Genomic DNA, 16,611 nt, shown 5'->3' with positions numbered 1-16,611 from the left:
AAAACATAAATACTCTCTCTCTCTCTCTGTGCAAACAAAACTATCAAGAATGGCACTTTCTCTTAGATTGCGCACCTTGCTGTGCCGATCTTTGCAGCCGGAGGCCCTCGAGACGTGGATGAAGCAGGGGTGGTGCCATCGCGGATGCGGCAGGAACTGGCTTGGAAGTTCTTTCTCCTTTATGTCCACAACTTTTTCTTCAAGTTGCAGGGCTAGGAAATTTTGCAAAGGTATTGTTTTCCATACAGATGCATACATCTGTATATTCACTTTGTCTTCTCAATCCTCCTCTCTCGTTTGATTTTTCTTCACTGCACGTAGATATAAAATTTCCTTTATGATTAAATGTTTATTTCAATCAACAGCTGGGTTGCTGCCATTTCCTGTTCTTTGGAACTTACAGGCTTGGGCTTGAATCTCCTCCACCTCCATATCAGTACTTTCATGCCCTTCTCAAACAAAGACTCATTCAATTTGGGGATTTCTCTTGTTTTTCTTTTTTCTTTTTTCTTTGGTTGCTGGGTTTTAGGGTGCTTTGGCTATGTTGATGGGGTTGATGTGCTGGAGGAGATAGAGCTAGGGGAGGGGGCAATGTGTTGATGGGGTTGATGTGTTGATGGGGTTTTAGGGTGCTTTGGCTGCCAGCCACCCTTTCTTCTTCCACGACGTCGTCTCGGCCCACCCCGTCCAAGCCCTCTCTGTCTCCACTCTCTTCCTCCACCAGCCTGAACCCGCCGTCCCCGCCTGATGTCTCCAAGTCCAAGGAAAATGTCACCGTCACCATCGGGTTTCGCCCCCTCAAGTATTGCTTCTTCTACGATTGGGCTGTTGTCATGGGTTTGATGTGTTGGAGGAGAGCGATAGGGTTGCTGGTTCAGTCTTCTTCTTTTTTCTTCTTTTTTTTGGGTCAAATTTTTTTTTTCAATTTTTAAAAATAATTTAACTGAAAATTGGATGAAATGTTGAGGATTTAGACGGTAGTGGGCACATTGGCGAACAAAAATAGTCTGGTTCCTTAATTTTCTAAAAAAACAGGATAGGAGGCTAATTGAAAATTAGGTACAAGTTCAGGGAGCAAATCACTAGTATACCCTAATTTCTTAGATATTAAAAAGAGTAATGCTATTTGGACACACAACATTGACACACTTAGTTGACACCAGCTGATGTGTCAATGTATCATTCGTTGAACAGAAAACGAGGAGAAAAGAAGAGCAAATGATACATTGACACATCAGCGGGTAGGTGTGTCAATGTTGTGTGTCCAAATAGCATTACTGTCATCTTAGATTAAATTCTCTTTTTGGGTCCAAGCTTGACATTATAAAGCCCAATGGTACAAAGAAGGACTCAATACACTAGGCCCAACAACACAAACGCCCCACAACACTTCAAGAAGAACCCTAAGACATCCTATTTCAAATAGATTGGAGTACTGCCCTAGTCTCTTTTTGGCAAACTTATAAATTCTGGGATTTTGGAAAATACTTGCCTCTTCAAGAAGTAGGAACTCCTACTTTCCTGCTAATCACAATTTGACATGTAAGAATGCCTGCTTTCAAGTAAGGAGAGAAGCGGTGTCCTGGGATTTAGTTTACTAAATTGGACAACATGTCAATATATCGTGTCTTACAAGGATGAGACTCATAAAGACTGATTTAGACATGATTCCAATTCCGTTCACGCCAAGCCACTAAACAATGCCTAAAAGCTCTACTAAGTGTCGAAACAAGAAGAGAAAAGTCTTTGTAACAATCCAAAAGTACAACCTTATTCTCAAGGTCACTTATATCGCAACTCTACAATATCACTATTCATTACTTATTCTAACTTTGGCATCAAAGAGAATATCACTATACATTACTTATTCTAAATTTGGCATCATAGAGTCTTTAGCTAACACCACATCGGTGTTCCTCAAATCACGGAAATCAGTCCTTTGTGCAAGATATTGAGCATAGAAGACCAGCTCAATAATCGAGCAGAATTTTACTTGGGTTCGAGCAAGAACATCATTGAGACCCTGCTAGGACAGCCATTATTAACAGGCCAAATTTAAGTATCACGGTCCTAATGGACGAGCTCACCACTTTAGGACCACCCCATGGAAGAACTCCTCCTTTCGTAGGAGCTCCCGGAAAATATTCAAAAAATACATGTACTAAAGTGCTAGAGAAGCAGAGCATAAAGCGGTAATCATAACCGAACATCCATCACGTATTTGCTGCTGTTCTACAAGCTTACACAATTGGCTAATAGCTATCATCCAACGGCGGGGCTGGGAATGCGATTCCAGATCACTTACAACCCTCTGAAATGGCATAATGTGTCACAAATTGCACTACTTTAGAATACGATTCTTATTCGAACTCCAAATGCTACCTCTGACTCTAAAGTAAACCATTTGAGACCCACATTAAACAATAAGAGGAAAAGAAGAAAAAAAAGTGGAGCACATCCTTTTCGGGCCACTCTTTAACTTCAGAAAGTTTTTCCAAGAAGATGGTGTTTTTCTTCATCTCCTTTGGTCACTTTTTAAAGCTAAAAGGTACGGCTTTCCAACCCTGGCAATTTCATCTTTATTTTCGAACCTTCCAAATGAAATCTAAACATATATTTACAGGATTGATTCAATGCCCAACATTCTCATGTAGACATTAAATTTTCACAACAGAACAGGGTGGGGCATTTACTATATGATAAAACATGTCTGCTGAAAGAATGCAAACTCTAACTCCTTCCAAGTATTGGGTACTAGATATTCGCAAACTTCTTTACCTCTTTTAATTGCATTTATAACATAAAAAGAGATGGATTTGGCAGTGTCATTGCAGTAAAGTGAGGAAGCAGACACTGGAAGATGAATTGCACAAAATCTAGGTTGGTTACTTTACAGTTATAAAAAAGAAACAACAGACCGTAAGTAGTATTGAAGTTCGTACAGAGATTGCATGAAGCCTAGTTGGCCAGCTAATCAAATTGTCTTATTTACTAGATGTTGGTCAGGATGCTATACCAGGCTAATGCAGGCAACTAATGCAGCATACAAAGCTCATCAATCAGAGCGGATGCCACCCATAAAGGTCCTCGGATCAGGGCAGTCTCCATTGAACTGGGCTTGTGAAAAGTCAAAACCAGGGTTCTGCCAAAAGAAAAAAAATCACAAACTATATTACCAGGAAAGTCATATAAGGGCAACTTTGGTTAAGCTTCATTTGATCTGTACAAATTCATTTCCATAAAAGAGCCCTTTTCTGTTTAAGATAACTAGAATAAAACTAATTTGTAGGCCATAAAGCAACAACCAAATGGAAGATGTCAGGAACAAATAATTACATCTAATGTAAACACCATGCCCTTTAAGATCCTGCATCAACATTTCATATCGATAAAAAATCAGAAGGCTAATTTTGAACCTCTAGTTAGTCAAGACTACTACTGTATATAGGGAAAATCATGCGAAAAACGTTCTCATCTCTTCCTGACGAGTAAAATGCAACATATGCGGAATCTTGGGCACAATTAACGATAAAATTTCCACATGTTAATTAAAGAAATCCTAGTAAAACCACCTAACAATATTAGTTGCACTATCTGTTAATCATTAGTAACAGTAAGATAATCAGCTAGCTTCACATTCAGTTCATCAATTCAAACACTAAAACATAGTTCCATACAACGAGAATAAGATGCATAAGTGTAATTCACCTCTTCTTGAAATCTCTGAAGCATGAGGCGTTTCTGCTCAAGGTCAGTGGAGTAAGGATCTAGCTGACCCTCCCCCACTATAGGTGAAGCCCATGTCTGCCCTTTGTCCCTCTTTTGCAGTGTAATGTGCATTATATCATCCTCTACCAAAATATTAATTTTAAATAAAAATCAGCATAATTCAAATTTATGAAGAAATAAAAAAAAAAAACAGAGAATATAAGGGAAAAAAGAAAACTAACACTAATTACCTAGTGTCCAGAAAGAACAGTCTGTCTTCACTGGGCTAGTAAGATCATGCTGTACAATCCGCATACGAAACGCACCGTTTAAACCACCTATCAAAAACTTCATTTTTCGAGGAAATAAATCAAATGGAACTGAATTACTTACATTGAGGTAGGGAGGATTGCCTTTGATGCCGACTTCGACGTGCTTCGACTGGATTTTGCAAAAAAATTGCTTTGAAGGAACATTTGGGGGCAGATTTATGTACATGTTCACCTCCTCTAGGGTTTGGTCCCATTCAAACACCTTCTGACCTAATAATTTGAATCCGCACACAAATTTCAGTCACTGAAAACCAAAATAAAATGCAAAAGCCGTGAAAGGAAAGAGATTTACCATTGTGAACGAAGCTGTGGCGCTTCTCTGGAGCCAATTTCTCGGCCATTCGGGTCGCTAGGGTTTGCTTATGCTCTGCGTTTTGGGTCCTCTGTTCGCGCGCTTGTCTTCCTCTTTGTCTTTGTTTCTTGAAGCTTCTAATGCGAAAGTTGGAGATTCTTAAAACTTGACCCTAACATTTGTGAATTTTTATGTTTATTACCCTTTTACTTTTGTGAATCTTTTTTTTTTTTTTTTTGACAATAAATTTCGTCATTTCCATTATTGCCACATTTTACTATATTCTTTCCCCTTCTGTTTATGATTGTGGAACTTGGGTCTTCCTAGAACATCAACACCTCTCATATGATCATATCCACCACCAATTCATTGAAATTGTGAATTATCCACCACTTATTTGATGAAATTTGTGAATGCACACGTATTAAGTAAATTCAAGTATTTTGTTTTTGTAAGACATTAAAGTTAGGAGTTTCGAGTTTAGAACTTGCTTTGTGCTCATCTTGCTACTACTGAGCCAAATGAAGTTTGTAGAATATGTCCTAATGTTGGAGGATGTTCCCACATCTCCATTAATTTTATTAAAAAACATACAAAATAATGACATAAATTGAGATAAATAATGCGTATATAGCGACAGGTTTGTAGTTTATGATCAATTTGTGTCGTAATATGCATGGCATGGCACCACTAAAATACGTACAAAAGTGACCCATTAGGGTTGGCTTTCATAATATGAGTACTAATTTGATTTTGCATGGGTTAGCCAATACAGTTCCATTTTTGGAGTGTAAAAACGAGAGAGTATGTCTTTGAGGAAACTTCGTCCAGTATTTTCTTTTGGCCAAGAATATCTGACCAATCAGTTTATGGGTTTTTTCTTCTTTTCTTTCTTTTTGGTTTGATCAAAGTGTAAAAGAAATGCCAACCGTTTGATTCCTTTCGAGGAAAAGGCTTGAAAATTCCACGAAAGTTCTGACTCTGTGGGTACATCACCTCTTCTCTCACATATGTACACGTTTCTCTCACATATGTACATATTGATTGCTTGCTTGCTTCCATTGAAGCATACTGAAAGATGCAGGTAGAAGCCAGCAGCAAGCTTAACCAATGACACAAACTGAGTGGAGATGCAAAACCCAAAAGAGACAATTGGACATAATATTATTAAACGAATATATTTTGTCATCGAGTCACTGCCACTGGCAAGTGTGGCGGGTAAAGGATAGAGAGCTTTGCATGTAGTGCTCTCCAAGTGTTGATAAAATTCATGCATGTTTCCACATCAATCTGCTGCTATTTATCACTTTTGATACAAATCAGCTCCAATGAAATATATACACAAATATAATTTTCTTCATAATTAAAGTCTAATAATACTCAATTCAAAATTAGAAAAGAGGAAACTCAATAAAGACCCAATTATTTTTTAAAATTTATAATTTAAATCAATTAACCAATGGGGTTTAGCCCAGTGGAAAAGGGCCTTGACCTACAGACAAGAGGTCTCAGGTTCGAACCCCCACAACATCTTTGTTGTGTGTATATGAGAGAAACTCACCTCCCCTCTAGTTCAAACTATCACTTGTACTTTAAAAAAAAAAAATCAATTAACCTAGTTGAATCAATTAGGAAATTGAAAATGACATAGTAGTTGAATCACTTGATGCATTTTATAAAGTTGTTGCGTAAATTACATATTGATTGTTTTTTTTTTTTGTTACAGTTGTGAATTTGAGTTCATATAATATTTTTTTAACTTACCGAAAAAAATCACATAGATATACATATAGAGTAGAAGATCCCATTTAGAAAGTTCGCCTAAGACCTCCAAAACATTTTAGCAATCATCCACTTACATTAGGAAGTCCAAACATACACCTTCATCTAATAAAATAACTGCATTGATCCTATGTTTACTCTTTCCATATGTAATTTGTGCCTGCTTATTGAGTATACAAGCAATATTAGGATAGGGAGTAAAATTCTCCAGTAATTACTTTTAACTACTTAAGTTGTACAAGTACCCTCATATACAGTTTTTATTTTTTTTTTTTTTTTTTTGGGACCTTCATATATAGTTATACTTTTGTAACTGATACTTTTGTCCGCGTTTTGGGCCTCTCCTAAATTTCTTTTGAGTTGCGTTCACGTGTATGCAACCCAAAGGACTATGCGAAAATCCTGTTGTAATAACCATGAGATGTGGTGTGGTGGTAGCTCACCTCATTCCTTAACCATGAGGTTGGGGGTTCGATCCCCGCCCATGGGAATGGAGCGCATTTCGTGGCCAGCCGTTTACCTCCATTGGGAGAGCTCCTGCGGCGAAAGGGATTAGTCACTTTTGTCGGCGGTGGATACCCTTGGGTCTCACCTAAAAAAATCCAGTTGTAATACAAAATTTAACGGTGTCAAATCTCATTTTATTTTATTTTTCAGGTTTTAAAAAAAATTATAAAATTATAATTATAATTTTTTTTAGTACAAAAGTCTAAACTAGAGGGGAGGGGAATTTCTTACACACACACAAATAATGTCATGGGAATTCGAACATGAGACTTCTTATCTGCAAGTTAAAAGCCTTTTTCTGTTTTGATTGGGCTTTGCCCCTTATTTTACCCCAAAAATAAAAAAATAAAAAAAATCCTTTTCCGATGCACATATTCATCCACATTTTCATTTTTGCCAACCAATTGTGGATGAATATGTGCACGTTTTTTGTTGCCATCCGGCTACGCCGCTTGTAACTCCACCTGCTGATTGAGTACGTGGTATCCATGCAAGAGTATAGAAACAAACGTGAGAAAATTCCAGGAAGTTGCCATGCCTACTTATATTATTTATATCCACGACCCATTTTTTCTTCACAGAGAGAGAGAGATAGTTAGTCAAGAAACTGAAAGAGAGAGTCTCTAGCTACCATGGAAGAATCACAGAACAACATAGAGAATGGGATCATTAGTGATAATTACAAGGGATTATTAGACAATAATCACAAGGAGCAGTGGGCTAATAATATTAATGGATCAAGAACACCACCACAAAACATGGCAGCCTCCATGGTCCGCAAGAAATCCGACCCGATACTTGTTTCCAATGTTCGCTTCCAAATGCTCAGAAGTTTGCTCAACAATTTGCAAGAGGTGGTTCTTGGCACCAAGCTTGCTCTGCTCTTTCCTGCCATTCCCCTTGCAATCGTGGCTGATTTTTATCACTTTGGAAGAGTAAGTCTCAAGCTAACTATTTTGATATTCCCTTATTTTTCTTATAATTTATTTATTTATTTCTGTAAATTAATGATCATTTTCCTTAATTTGATTGTTCTTGTGCAAAATGTAGCCTTGGATTTTCGCTTTGAGCTTGCTTGGACTCACCCCGCTTGCTGAACGTGTCAGCTTCCTCACTGAGTAAGTTTTTTTTCTAATTAATTATTATTTACCATATATATATATATATATATAGATGTACAAACTTTTTCTAACATTGTTATTTCCTATTTTGTATGTACCAAAAAAAAAAACTCAGACAAATTGCTTACTTCACTGGTCCAACAGGTAACAATCTCAGTTAATTATAAATTAATTAGAATGTTTAATTATTTATAATGACAATATTTTTGTGAATAATGATGATTTTGATTTAAATTTACAGTTGGAGGCCTTCTTAATGCAACATGTGGCAATGCAACAGAGATGATAATAGCATTATTTGCTCTTCGCCAAAACAAAATCGACGTTGTGAAGTACTCTCTGCTGGGTTCCATTCTCTCCAACCTCCTCCTTGTGCTTGGGACCTCTCTCCTCTGCGGGGGTTTGGCCAACCTGAAAAAAGAACAAAGATATGATAGAGTAAGCAAAATATAATTTATTTAATTTATTTATTAATTTGCTGTAATTAAATTTTGTGCGGCTTGAATTGAAACAGAAACAGGCTGATGTGAATTCACTCCTGCTGCTGCTGGGGTTGCTTTGCCACATGCTGCCACTGTTGTTCAGATATGCGTCGGGGCTGAACAATCCCTTTGCCACCAACACTCTCCAGTTGTCTAGAATAAGCAGCATTTTTATGCTTATAGCATATGTTGCCTATATCTTCTTCCAGTTGAAAACCCACCGCCAGTTTTTTGAATCACAAGAGGTAGTAGTGATCTTCGTAGCATGTTTAATCCATAATGTAAAAAACAAATTAAGTTTATATGCGTTAACAATAAAATCCAGCATTATTAATATCCATTCCTTAAACAAAACAAAAAAACTCTTCAGTGTGGACAAGGCGTACGCTTTCCTCTCACAATCATCTTGCCATGTGAATGGTGTTAGGTAAATGTAAGAGCGAGGGTGTATGAAGAGAATAAATTAATTTGCTCACCACCACATTATTTGTTATTATATGAATTTGATTTTTGGAAACCGTGCGGTGAATGCTAGTCATGCTACATTTATATATCACATTGTGTATCACCTTTTTAATAGAGGTAGACCCCTTTGTATTGGTGGGCTCTATAGAGGTGGTATGCAAATGTGGTATGCCTAGCATTGCTCATAGGCTAAATCAAACTCATTCAACGACACGACCATTTAATGGTGATGAGCAAACTATTCTCCGTATATGATCATTTCACTCCAAAAATTATCAATCATCCTCACTTGCATAATGTGACTTCCACAATATTATGGTCCTAACCCATATGAGAAAATTAGAATTAAAATTAAGAAAAGATTATGAAAGCATATTCCATGTATTTCCTCTGTTTCCATAGCTTTCACATACTAGGATATATGCAATATATATGAGTTCCCTTTGGAACAAGTCACCAGTCCATAGACCAATCTTTTTGGGACATAAAACTAGTTTTATAAATAATATAAAAGTCACAATTTGTAATATTGGCTAGTGATTAGCTTGTTTCAATGCCAATGAACAGGGAGATGAAGATGAAGAAGAAGAAAAACCTGTGATAGGATTTTGGAGTGCATTCAGTTGGCTGGTTGGTATGACAATTATCATAGCTCTGTTGTCTGAGTATGTTGTGGGAACAATTGAGGTATATATTAGATAGGCCTGATCATTATACTAGTTTTTGGTTAAAATTCCTTGATGGTGACTTTTGAAGCATAAATTATTGCATCAATTAGTACCTAATTATATACATTTGGCCTCAATTAGGCTGCATCAAATTCTTGGGGCATTTCTGTGACCTTCATCAGCATTATTTTGCTACCTATTGTGGGGAATGCTGCAGAACATGCTGGATCAATCATCTTTGCTCTCAAGAACAAGTTGGTATGTTACAGCAACAAAAATCACTCTAATTTCCCTTTTAGATATTACATTGGTCTGAAATCTGATTGCCCTATCTCTGATTTTTATGCAGGACATATCTTTGGGTGTTGCTTTAGGTTCTGCATCTCAAATTTCTATGTTTGTGGTAAGATTTAAAGTATACCAAGTCACATAACAGAGAAAATATTTGCTTCAAATTCTCTTATAAGAAAACCCAATTGCCTATCTTCTTTTTTTCAGGTCCCTTTAAGTGTGATTGTTGCCTGGATAATGGGTGTCCAAATGGATCTTGATTTCAATCTCCTTGAAACTGGTTCTCTTGCTTTCACTATAATTATCACAGCCTTCACATTGCAGGTTTTCTCCTAATCCACCCCCTTTGTTTTCACTTTTTGTTCTTCTTTTTTAGCTGAGAAAAATACCCTCTTCTGTTATTGTCCAGGATGGAACATCACATTATCTGAAAGGGGTCATTCTTTTCCTGTGCTACATTATTATTGCTGCTTGCTTTTTTGTTGACAAAATTCCCATGAGTAAGTATTTACCCTAAATTTATAAGGTACTAATTAAGAGGAACCAACATTAAGCTTGTGATTATGTTATACTAATTAAGGACATTATGGATTTTGATGACAGATGAAACAACTGTGGGCAATTTGGGAACTGTACTTGAACCATCCTCAGGAGTCTTGGTTGCTTGATTAGCTTGGCATCCCAAAATAAAAGTTGAGATCTGTTAAGCATCCATTTTGGTTAAGAGTTGAGATGGGGTGTGTTCTTCTCAAGAAGCAAGGACTCTTGGAAATGAATGGAAGTTCCCCTCTGAAGATGTTTGCTTCATTTTGGTTAAACTGGTGGCAAATTGGCAAGTGTTTTTATATTCAATATTTGACTTTTCTCTCTGTGACTAGAGAGCATGTATTTGATATTTAAGCAAATATGTGGTTGAAGCAGAGGGAAATGCAGCTATGTCTTCTTTTGGTGGCAATAATAGCATGGAAATAAACAACTCTAGATTGGAGTTCAACTTTGCTTTTTTAAATAAATGCTATGAAATGTCACAGGTTTGACAAACTGTCATTATATAATTTCCCATTGCAGGAAATTATTCACATTACTTCTTTTCTGTTGGAATTTAGGAGGTGTAATGTGTGTTGCTTTGATACCACTTGTTGGTTTTAAGTGATTAAGGGGTTTAGGATAATAGACAATAGTTGAAATGAAGTAATTTTATTACATTGGAGGAGAATAGTACATAGCTTGGTGTAGGCTAATTGGCCTCCTTCTTAGCTTATTGACTTATTGGTCACCACACTTAATTAGCTTGAGCTTTTGTCTTCAAGCATCTTTCATAGGTTGGGTAGCTCACCTGTAGTTCCCTGAGTTTTAGTGGTTAACTCCCACCGCCTTTAGTTGATTAGCTAGATAGATTTGGGTAGCTTCTTTGCTCCCACATAGATTGGGAGTTCTATTAGTTAACTCCACATCGTTTGGGAGTTCTTTTTGTTGACTTCACCTTTCATTGTAGGTTGCATGCCTATTTATAGATGACCTTTCATTGTAGGTTGCATGCCTATTTATAGATGATTGTTTGCCAACTTAGCCTTGGTCCACTGACTTGGGCACTTTCTCCCAACCACATGTTTGTATGCTCTAGAGATTTCTTCCACCATCATACTTTAGCCAATCACTTGTCACTTTTTCTAGAATATTCTACCATATTCATTTTGCTTTGCCGCCATGCAACTTCTTTATTGTGAGCTCGAATTTTTCTAGAACTTTGTATAACAAATGAGCATTAGTTTTTCAACACTCTTCCTTAATGCGCATTTGTGTTTCTCCGAGCATGCACCTCATGAAGCTAGCATTAATGAACATCTAGTTGATGTTGCAGCACTTTCTTCATGCTCTTGTGGCACTTTCTTTGTTCGTAGTTAGCTTGATAGTTTTTTGTTGACAATATTTTTTTTCTTCTCAAAGCCCTTTTTTTTTTTTTTTTAAGCTTCAACATTCGGGTTTTTTGTTTTGTTTTTTTCTGGGTGCCTTATTTTTTTGCACACCCCACATGAAGGAAAGTTTTTCCTCTCATGCCCATCTCTTTTATTTTCACTATCTCCTCCTCTAGAACTTTCTCTAGATCTCCATCCCCTTATCTAGATTTCTTGAAACTAGGGGTGGGAATCGGAACCGAAGAACCAATCAACTGAACCAAACTGGGCTGGAAAAAATTGAAAAAAACCATGTTGACCAAAAAGTCAAACCAATTCAAAAAAACCGAACCAGACCGGTTCCTATTCCGATTCTATACCCCAACAAACCGAATCAGGCCAAACCAAACCGGCCAAATTAAAAAATATATAATTTTAATATTTATTTATATCCAATGCTATATTTTTAATCTCATAACTAATATTTACCCAAGCTCAATTTCCAAACATCTCTATTTTCTAGCCCCAATATTTCTTTTGTATGAAATTGAATAATTTGTTAATTTTTAAACCAAAAAAATAAAATATCAATTGAAATTTGTATAAAAAAATTAATTTGAAGAAATAATAAAAATTCGGTTCAAAACCGAACTGGACCGAAACCGATTCAACTCAAATAAGACAGTTTTATGATTTTTTTTGTTAAAACTAGATCAAACCGAACCAGATAAATAGTACCGATTCCAGTTCCAATTTGAGGTGAAAATCAGCATGAACCAGACCGTGCTCACCCCTACTTGAAACCTTGAATTAAGTGTTGATAACACATACCTTGCTTCCTTAGAATCAGCCCATGCGCCTAGAGTTGATCGAACATGGCTCTGATAGAGACTTGAGTCAGCCCTTACGCCCAAAGCGATTGAACTAGCTCTGATACCACTTGTTGGAATTCAGGAGGTGTGATGTATGTTGTTCTGATACCACTTGTTGGTTATAAGTGATGAAAGGGTTTAGGACAATAGACAATAGTTAAAATAAAGTAATTTTATTACATTGGAGGAGAATAGTACATAGCTTGGTGTAGGCTAATTGGCCTCCTTCTTAGCTTATTGGCTTATTGGTCACCACACTTGATTTAGATTAATTTGGGCTATTTGGCCCTAGCTTGAGCTCTTGTCTTAAGCTTCTTCCATAGGTTGGGTAGCTCACTTGTAGTTCCCTCGTGCAGTAGGAGTTGTAGTGGTTAACTCCCACCACCTTTAGTTGATTAGCTAGATAGCTAGCTAGTTTAGGTTGCTAGCTTACTGGCTTAGATTTGGGTAGCTTATAGATTGGGAGTTCTATTTGTGAGAACCTGTAAATATATATATATATATATATATATATATATATATATAATTATTCATACTACATATTAATTATTTATTAATATGAATTTTTCTTATTTAAATATTTATTGTGAAGACTTATATGTTATTAAATCTTAAGCTTAGTATGAGATTATCCCTTTAGTTAAAAGATGACACCATTTTTATTTTCCACGTGTAGAGACTTAGAATTGGTTTTAATCGAATCATCATTGTCATGCCACCTTGCATGCTAGTAACAAGTGGTGTTGTGGTATCATTGGCCAAAGGTGGATGACTCACATTATTCCCTTACTTTTCTATCTTATCTTTTGGTGGTTTAAAATATTGTATATAAAAATATTATTTGGTTGCATCCGTAGCCTCTCCTATAAGTATATGCTTCCTTACTTCAATCATTCATTCCAATCCTTTAAGATAGATTTCTACCATGAAGGAGTGTTTGAGAGAGAGAGAGAGAGAGAAGAGAGAGAGAGAGAGAGAGAGAGAGAGGGAAGAAAAAGAAACAAGATGAAGAGCGTGTGTAAACGTCTTGCAATATTTCATACTTATCATGGTGAGTGGGTTATGTAGTGTGTTCTAAAAGTTCTTATTTTGTGATAAATGTGAAAATCATGGGTTTAATCTATTTACAAAACTCTCTCTATTTTCAAGTCAAGCATATTTAATTTGTGCAATATTTCACACAATATATATTATTTGAAGTTTTTGTGAAGTATATATTATTCATGGAACATGAGAACTTCAGTGACGAGGTATCCGAAGGATAAATGTACCGGACGGGGACATAAGGCAGTGAGGCCGATAGAGGTCACGTACTGGGTACAATTTGTGAAGGATAACCAAGATATGAAGTAATGATGTGATATGATTTGGATTGTGTATCTTTTTATTATATTTTTCTAAAGTGTGTAAAATGACATTGCTTGACTGGCATATTACATAATCTACTCACTGAGCGGTGGTTTGCTCATCCCTCACCTATTTTGTTTTTCAGATCAATTAGTGGGTAAGACAAAGCCGAAACCAGAGAAGTTGGATTAGTTTAGAGTGATAAACTTTTATTTATATCTTGTACACTAGTAAGATTATTATAATTTATATATATATATAATGGTAATGTATTTTAACCAATTTTTCAATTTTTTTTATTTACTTCTTTTAATTCATGCACCCTAATTCTGAAATATTCTTTATTTTTGGATCGAAGCGCGACATTTTAGTTGACTCCACGTCGTTTGGAAGTTCTTTTTGTTGACTTCACCTTTCGTTGTAGGTTGCATGCCTATTTATAGATGATTGTTTGCCGACTTAGCCTTGGTCCGTCGATTTGGGCACTTTCTCCTAACCACATGTTTGTAGTCATGCTCTAGAGATTTCTTCCACCACCATACTTTAGCCATTCACTTGTCACTTTTTTTAGAATATTCTACCATCTTCATTTTGCTTTGCCGCCATGCAACTTTTTTATTGTGAGCTCTTGACTTTTCTTGAACTTTGTAGAATAAATCAGCATTAGTTTTTCAACATTTTCCCCCATTAATTTTGTGCATCTTCTAACTTTGCTACTAGTTAATATGTCATGTTAGAATGAGCGTATTTGTGAAAAGCCCTTAAAAGAAAGTCTGGAGATTGCTTCCCAACAAAGGACTGAAACCCTGAAGGACTGCTATTTTATATGTCTTTATGTTTCCAAACTAGCATTCTAACTGCATTTGATCAAAAATCACTTATTCCTAGCACCAATCATTTCTTTCTTTCTTTCTTTCTTTCTTTCTTCAATTTTCATATAGGGGGCTTAGCCCAAGGACTCAAGGACTCAAGGGTAGGCCTTAAATCATCAATGTCAGAAAATGTGTTTAGAAGATTATAAACTAAAGTAGAAGTATGATATATGTAGGATAATCCCATAACAGTATGGTAAATGTATTATGATCAATAATCAATGATTATTTAAAGAAGAGGAAGCATGAAAGTCGAACTCTTGTCATGAGTGTGTGTGAGGTGTGTGAGTTCACTACCAAAATAAAGTCGTTAGCCCCACATTGATGGCCAAACTTAGATATCACAAAACCACTCAATATTATATTTTAAAATTTTAATGTAACCACAAAGCCAGCAATATAACGGCAGGGTCACATTCTGCCGGCTGACTTGCCCATGTAATAGGCTTTGACGCCGCAATGAATTGGCATATTGTAATGGATCTAACATAAGCCAAAAGATAAACAATATAAATAGCCATCAGCCATCAAAAGGAAGCCATTTAAATAAAGATGTTGTTCATCTTCATTACAAACAACTAGCATGCATCTTATTATAATTCAATTATTTTCTGTCGTAAAATGCAAGCTTGAAATTGTGCCAGAAACCCTCGAAAGCAGGGGATTTTATATTTCTAGTTGTTGATTTTAACCAAGCACTAGACCTTTTCAAAAACAGTGAGGTCAAAGTTTTACCGAAGAAAAGTTCTTGCATATAATAAGACTTCCAAACTCAAACTTGAGGCAGAGCTTCCATTTCTGTGTTAATGGCAGCTGAAGAAACTAAAAGACCAGAGGCAGCTGGCATTGAACATGTTGCAGCCATTTTTGGGGTTACAGGGCTAGTTGGGACGGTGCTGGCCAAAGAGCTAATCTCAAAATCCAAATGGAAGGTTTATGGTATAGCTCGAAATCCGATGATCATATCGAATCAGCAATGTTCAAATTTCCATTTCATCCAATGTGATTTGCTAAACCCTTTGGAAACCCAGCAAAGGCTCTCATTGTTACAAGATGTGACTCATGTGTTTTGGGTCACTTGGGCAAGCCAATACCAGTTAGATAGCATTGAGTGTTGTGAGCAAAACAAGGCCATGATGTCCAATGCCTTGAATGCCATCATCCCCATGGCCAAGGCATTGAAGCATGTTTCTCTTCAGACAGGGATGAAGCATTATGTGTCATTGCAGGGGCCTTTCGATGAAGCAGAAGCTCGGTACTACAACGAGAATGGCCCGAGAGTGAATGCAGGCTGCAATTTTTACTATGTGCTAGAAGACTTGCTCAAGGAGAGGCTGGATGGTAAGATAGCTTGGTCTGTACACAGGCCTGGTTTGTTAATTGGTAGTTCTTCTAGGACTTTGTACAACTTTATGGGTAGTTTATGTGTTTACGGAGCAATTTGTAAGCATTTGAATCTTCCCTTTGTGTTTGGAGGGACAAAGAAGTGTTGGGAAGAGACCTGCATTGACGGCTCAGATGCAAGACTAGTAGCTAAACAACACATTTGGGCAGCTACCAATGATGATTTAAATGTACAATCCACTGATGGCCAGTCATTCAATGCAATCAATGGTCCAAGTTTCACATGGAAGGAGATCTGGACAGCACTTGCAGAAAAGTTTGGACTAGAAGTAGTACCCGAAAATGCATTTTCGGAGGACTTCTGGTATTCGAAAGCAATGGCTGACAAGAAAGAAGTTTGGAAAGAAATTGTAGCAAAGGAAGGGCTGATGCAAACTGAGATGGAAGATTTGGCCAATTGGGCATTCTTTGATGTCTTGTTTCGTTGTCCGTTTAAGCTATTGGGAACCCGAAACAAAGTTGATCAGCTTGGTTTTACTGTAAGGTATAAAACACTGGATTCAATCATGTATTGGATAGATTGTATGAGAGATGAAAAATTAATACCTTAAAAGCTTATGCTTTTGATGCATT

General features: G+C 36.6%; 3 protein-coding genes and 1 long non-coding RNA gene across 4 annotated transcripts; 3 read left to right on the top strand and 1 right to left on the bottom strand.

The window, feature by feature from the left end:
• The first annotated feature begins 46 nt into the window (after positions 1–46).
• Positions 47–973, top strand: LOC148294103 (uncharacterized). Its single transcript, XR_015836377.1, has 2 exons — positions 47–230; positions 366–973. It is a non-coding gene; the product is annotated as an uncharacterized LOC148294103 (long non-coding RNA).
• A 1,866-nt stretch (positions 974–2,839) lies between these two features.
• Positions 2,840–4,491, bottom strand: LOC110758717 (HSP20-like chaperones superfamily protein). Its single transcript, XM_021960632.2, has 5 exons — positions 4,333–4,491; positions 4,102–4,250; positions 3,960–4,008; positions 3,709–3,851; positions 2,840–3,142 (listed from the first exon to the last, which is right to left on the bottom strand). Exons 1-5 carry the CDS (start codon positions 4,379–4,381, stop codon positions 3,056–3,058), a joined length of 477 nt encoding a protein of 158 aa, XP_021816324.1. The 5' UTR covers positions 4,382–4,491; the 3' UTR covers positions 2,840–3,055.
• Positions 4,492–7,195: 2,704 nt separating this feature from the next.
• Positions 7,196–10,642, top strand: LOC110758716 (vacuolar cation/proton exchanger 3). The gene is made up of 11 exons (XM_021960631.2): positions 7,196–7,556; positions 7,672–7,739; positions 7,858–7,886; positions 7,984–8,180; positions 8,257–8,469; positions 9,257–9,376; positions 9,499–9,615; positions 9,707–9,760; positions 9,856–9,972; positions 10,058–10,148; positions 10,252–10,642. Exons 1-11 carry the CDS (start codon positions 7,254–7,256, stop codon positions 10,314–10,316), a joined length of 1,374 nt encoding a protein of 457 aa, XP_021816323.1. The 5' UTR covers positions 7,196–7,253; the 3' UTR covers positions 10,317–10,642.
• Positions 10,643–15,440: 4,798 nt separating this feature from the next.
• On the top strand, positions 15,441–16,589 carry LOC110758646 (NAD(P)-binding Rossmann-fold superfamily protein). Its single transcript, XM_021960558.2, has one exon. The coding sequence runs from the start codon at positions 15,441–15,443 to the stop codon at positions 16,587–16,589; it is 1,149 nt and encodes a 382-aa protein (XP_021816250.2).
• The last annotated feature ends 22 nt before the right edge of the window (positions 16,590–16,611 follow it).

The sequence above is a fragment of the Prunus avium genome, chromosome 6 (assembly GCF_965620075.1).
Source record: "Prunus avium chromosome 6, drPruAviu1.hap1.1, whole genome shotgun sequence".
Lineage (NCBI taxonomy): Eukaryota > Viridiplantae > Streptophyta > Magnoliopsida > Rosales > Rosaceae > Prunus > Prunus avium.
The sequence above is the reverse complement of the archived record's forward strand: the minus strand, read 5'-3'. Positions and strand labels throughout refer to the sequence as shown.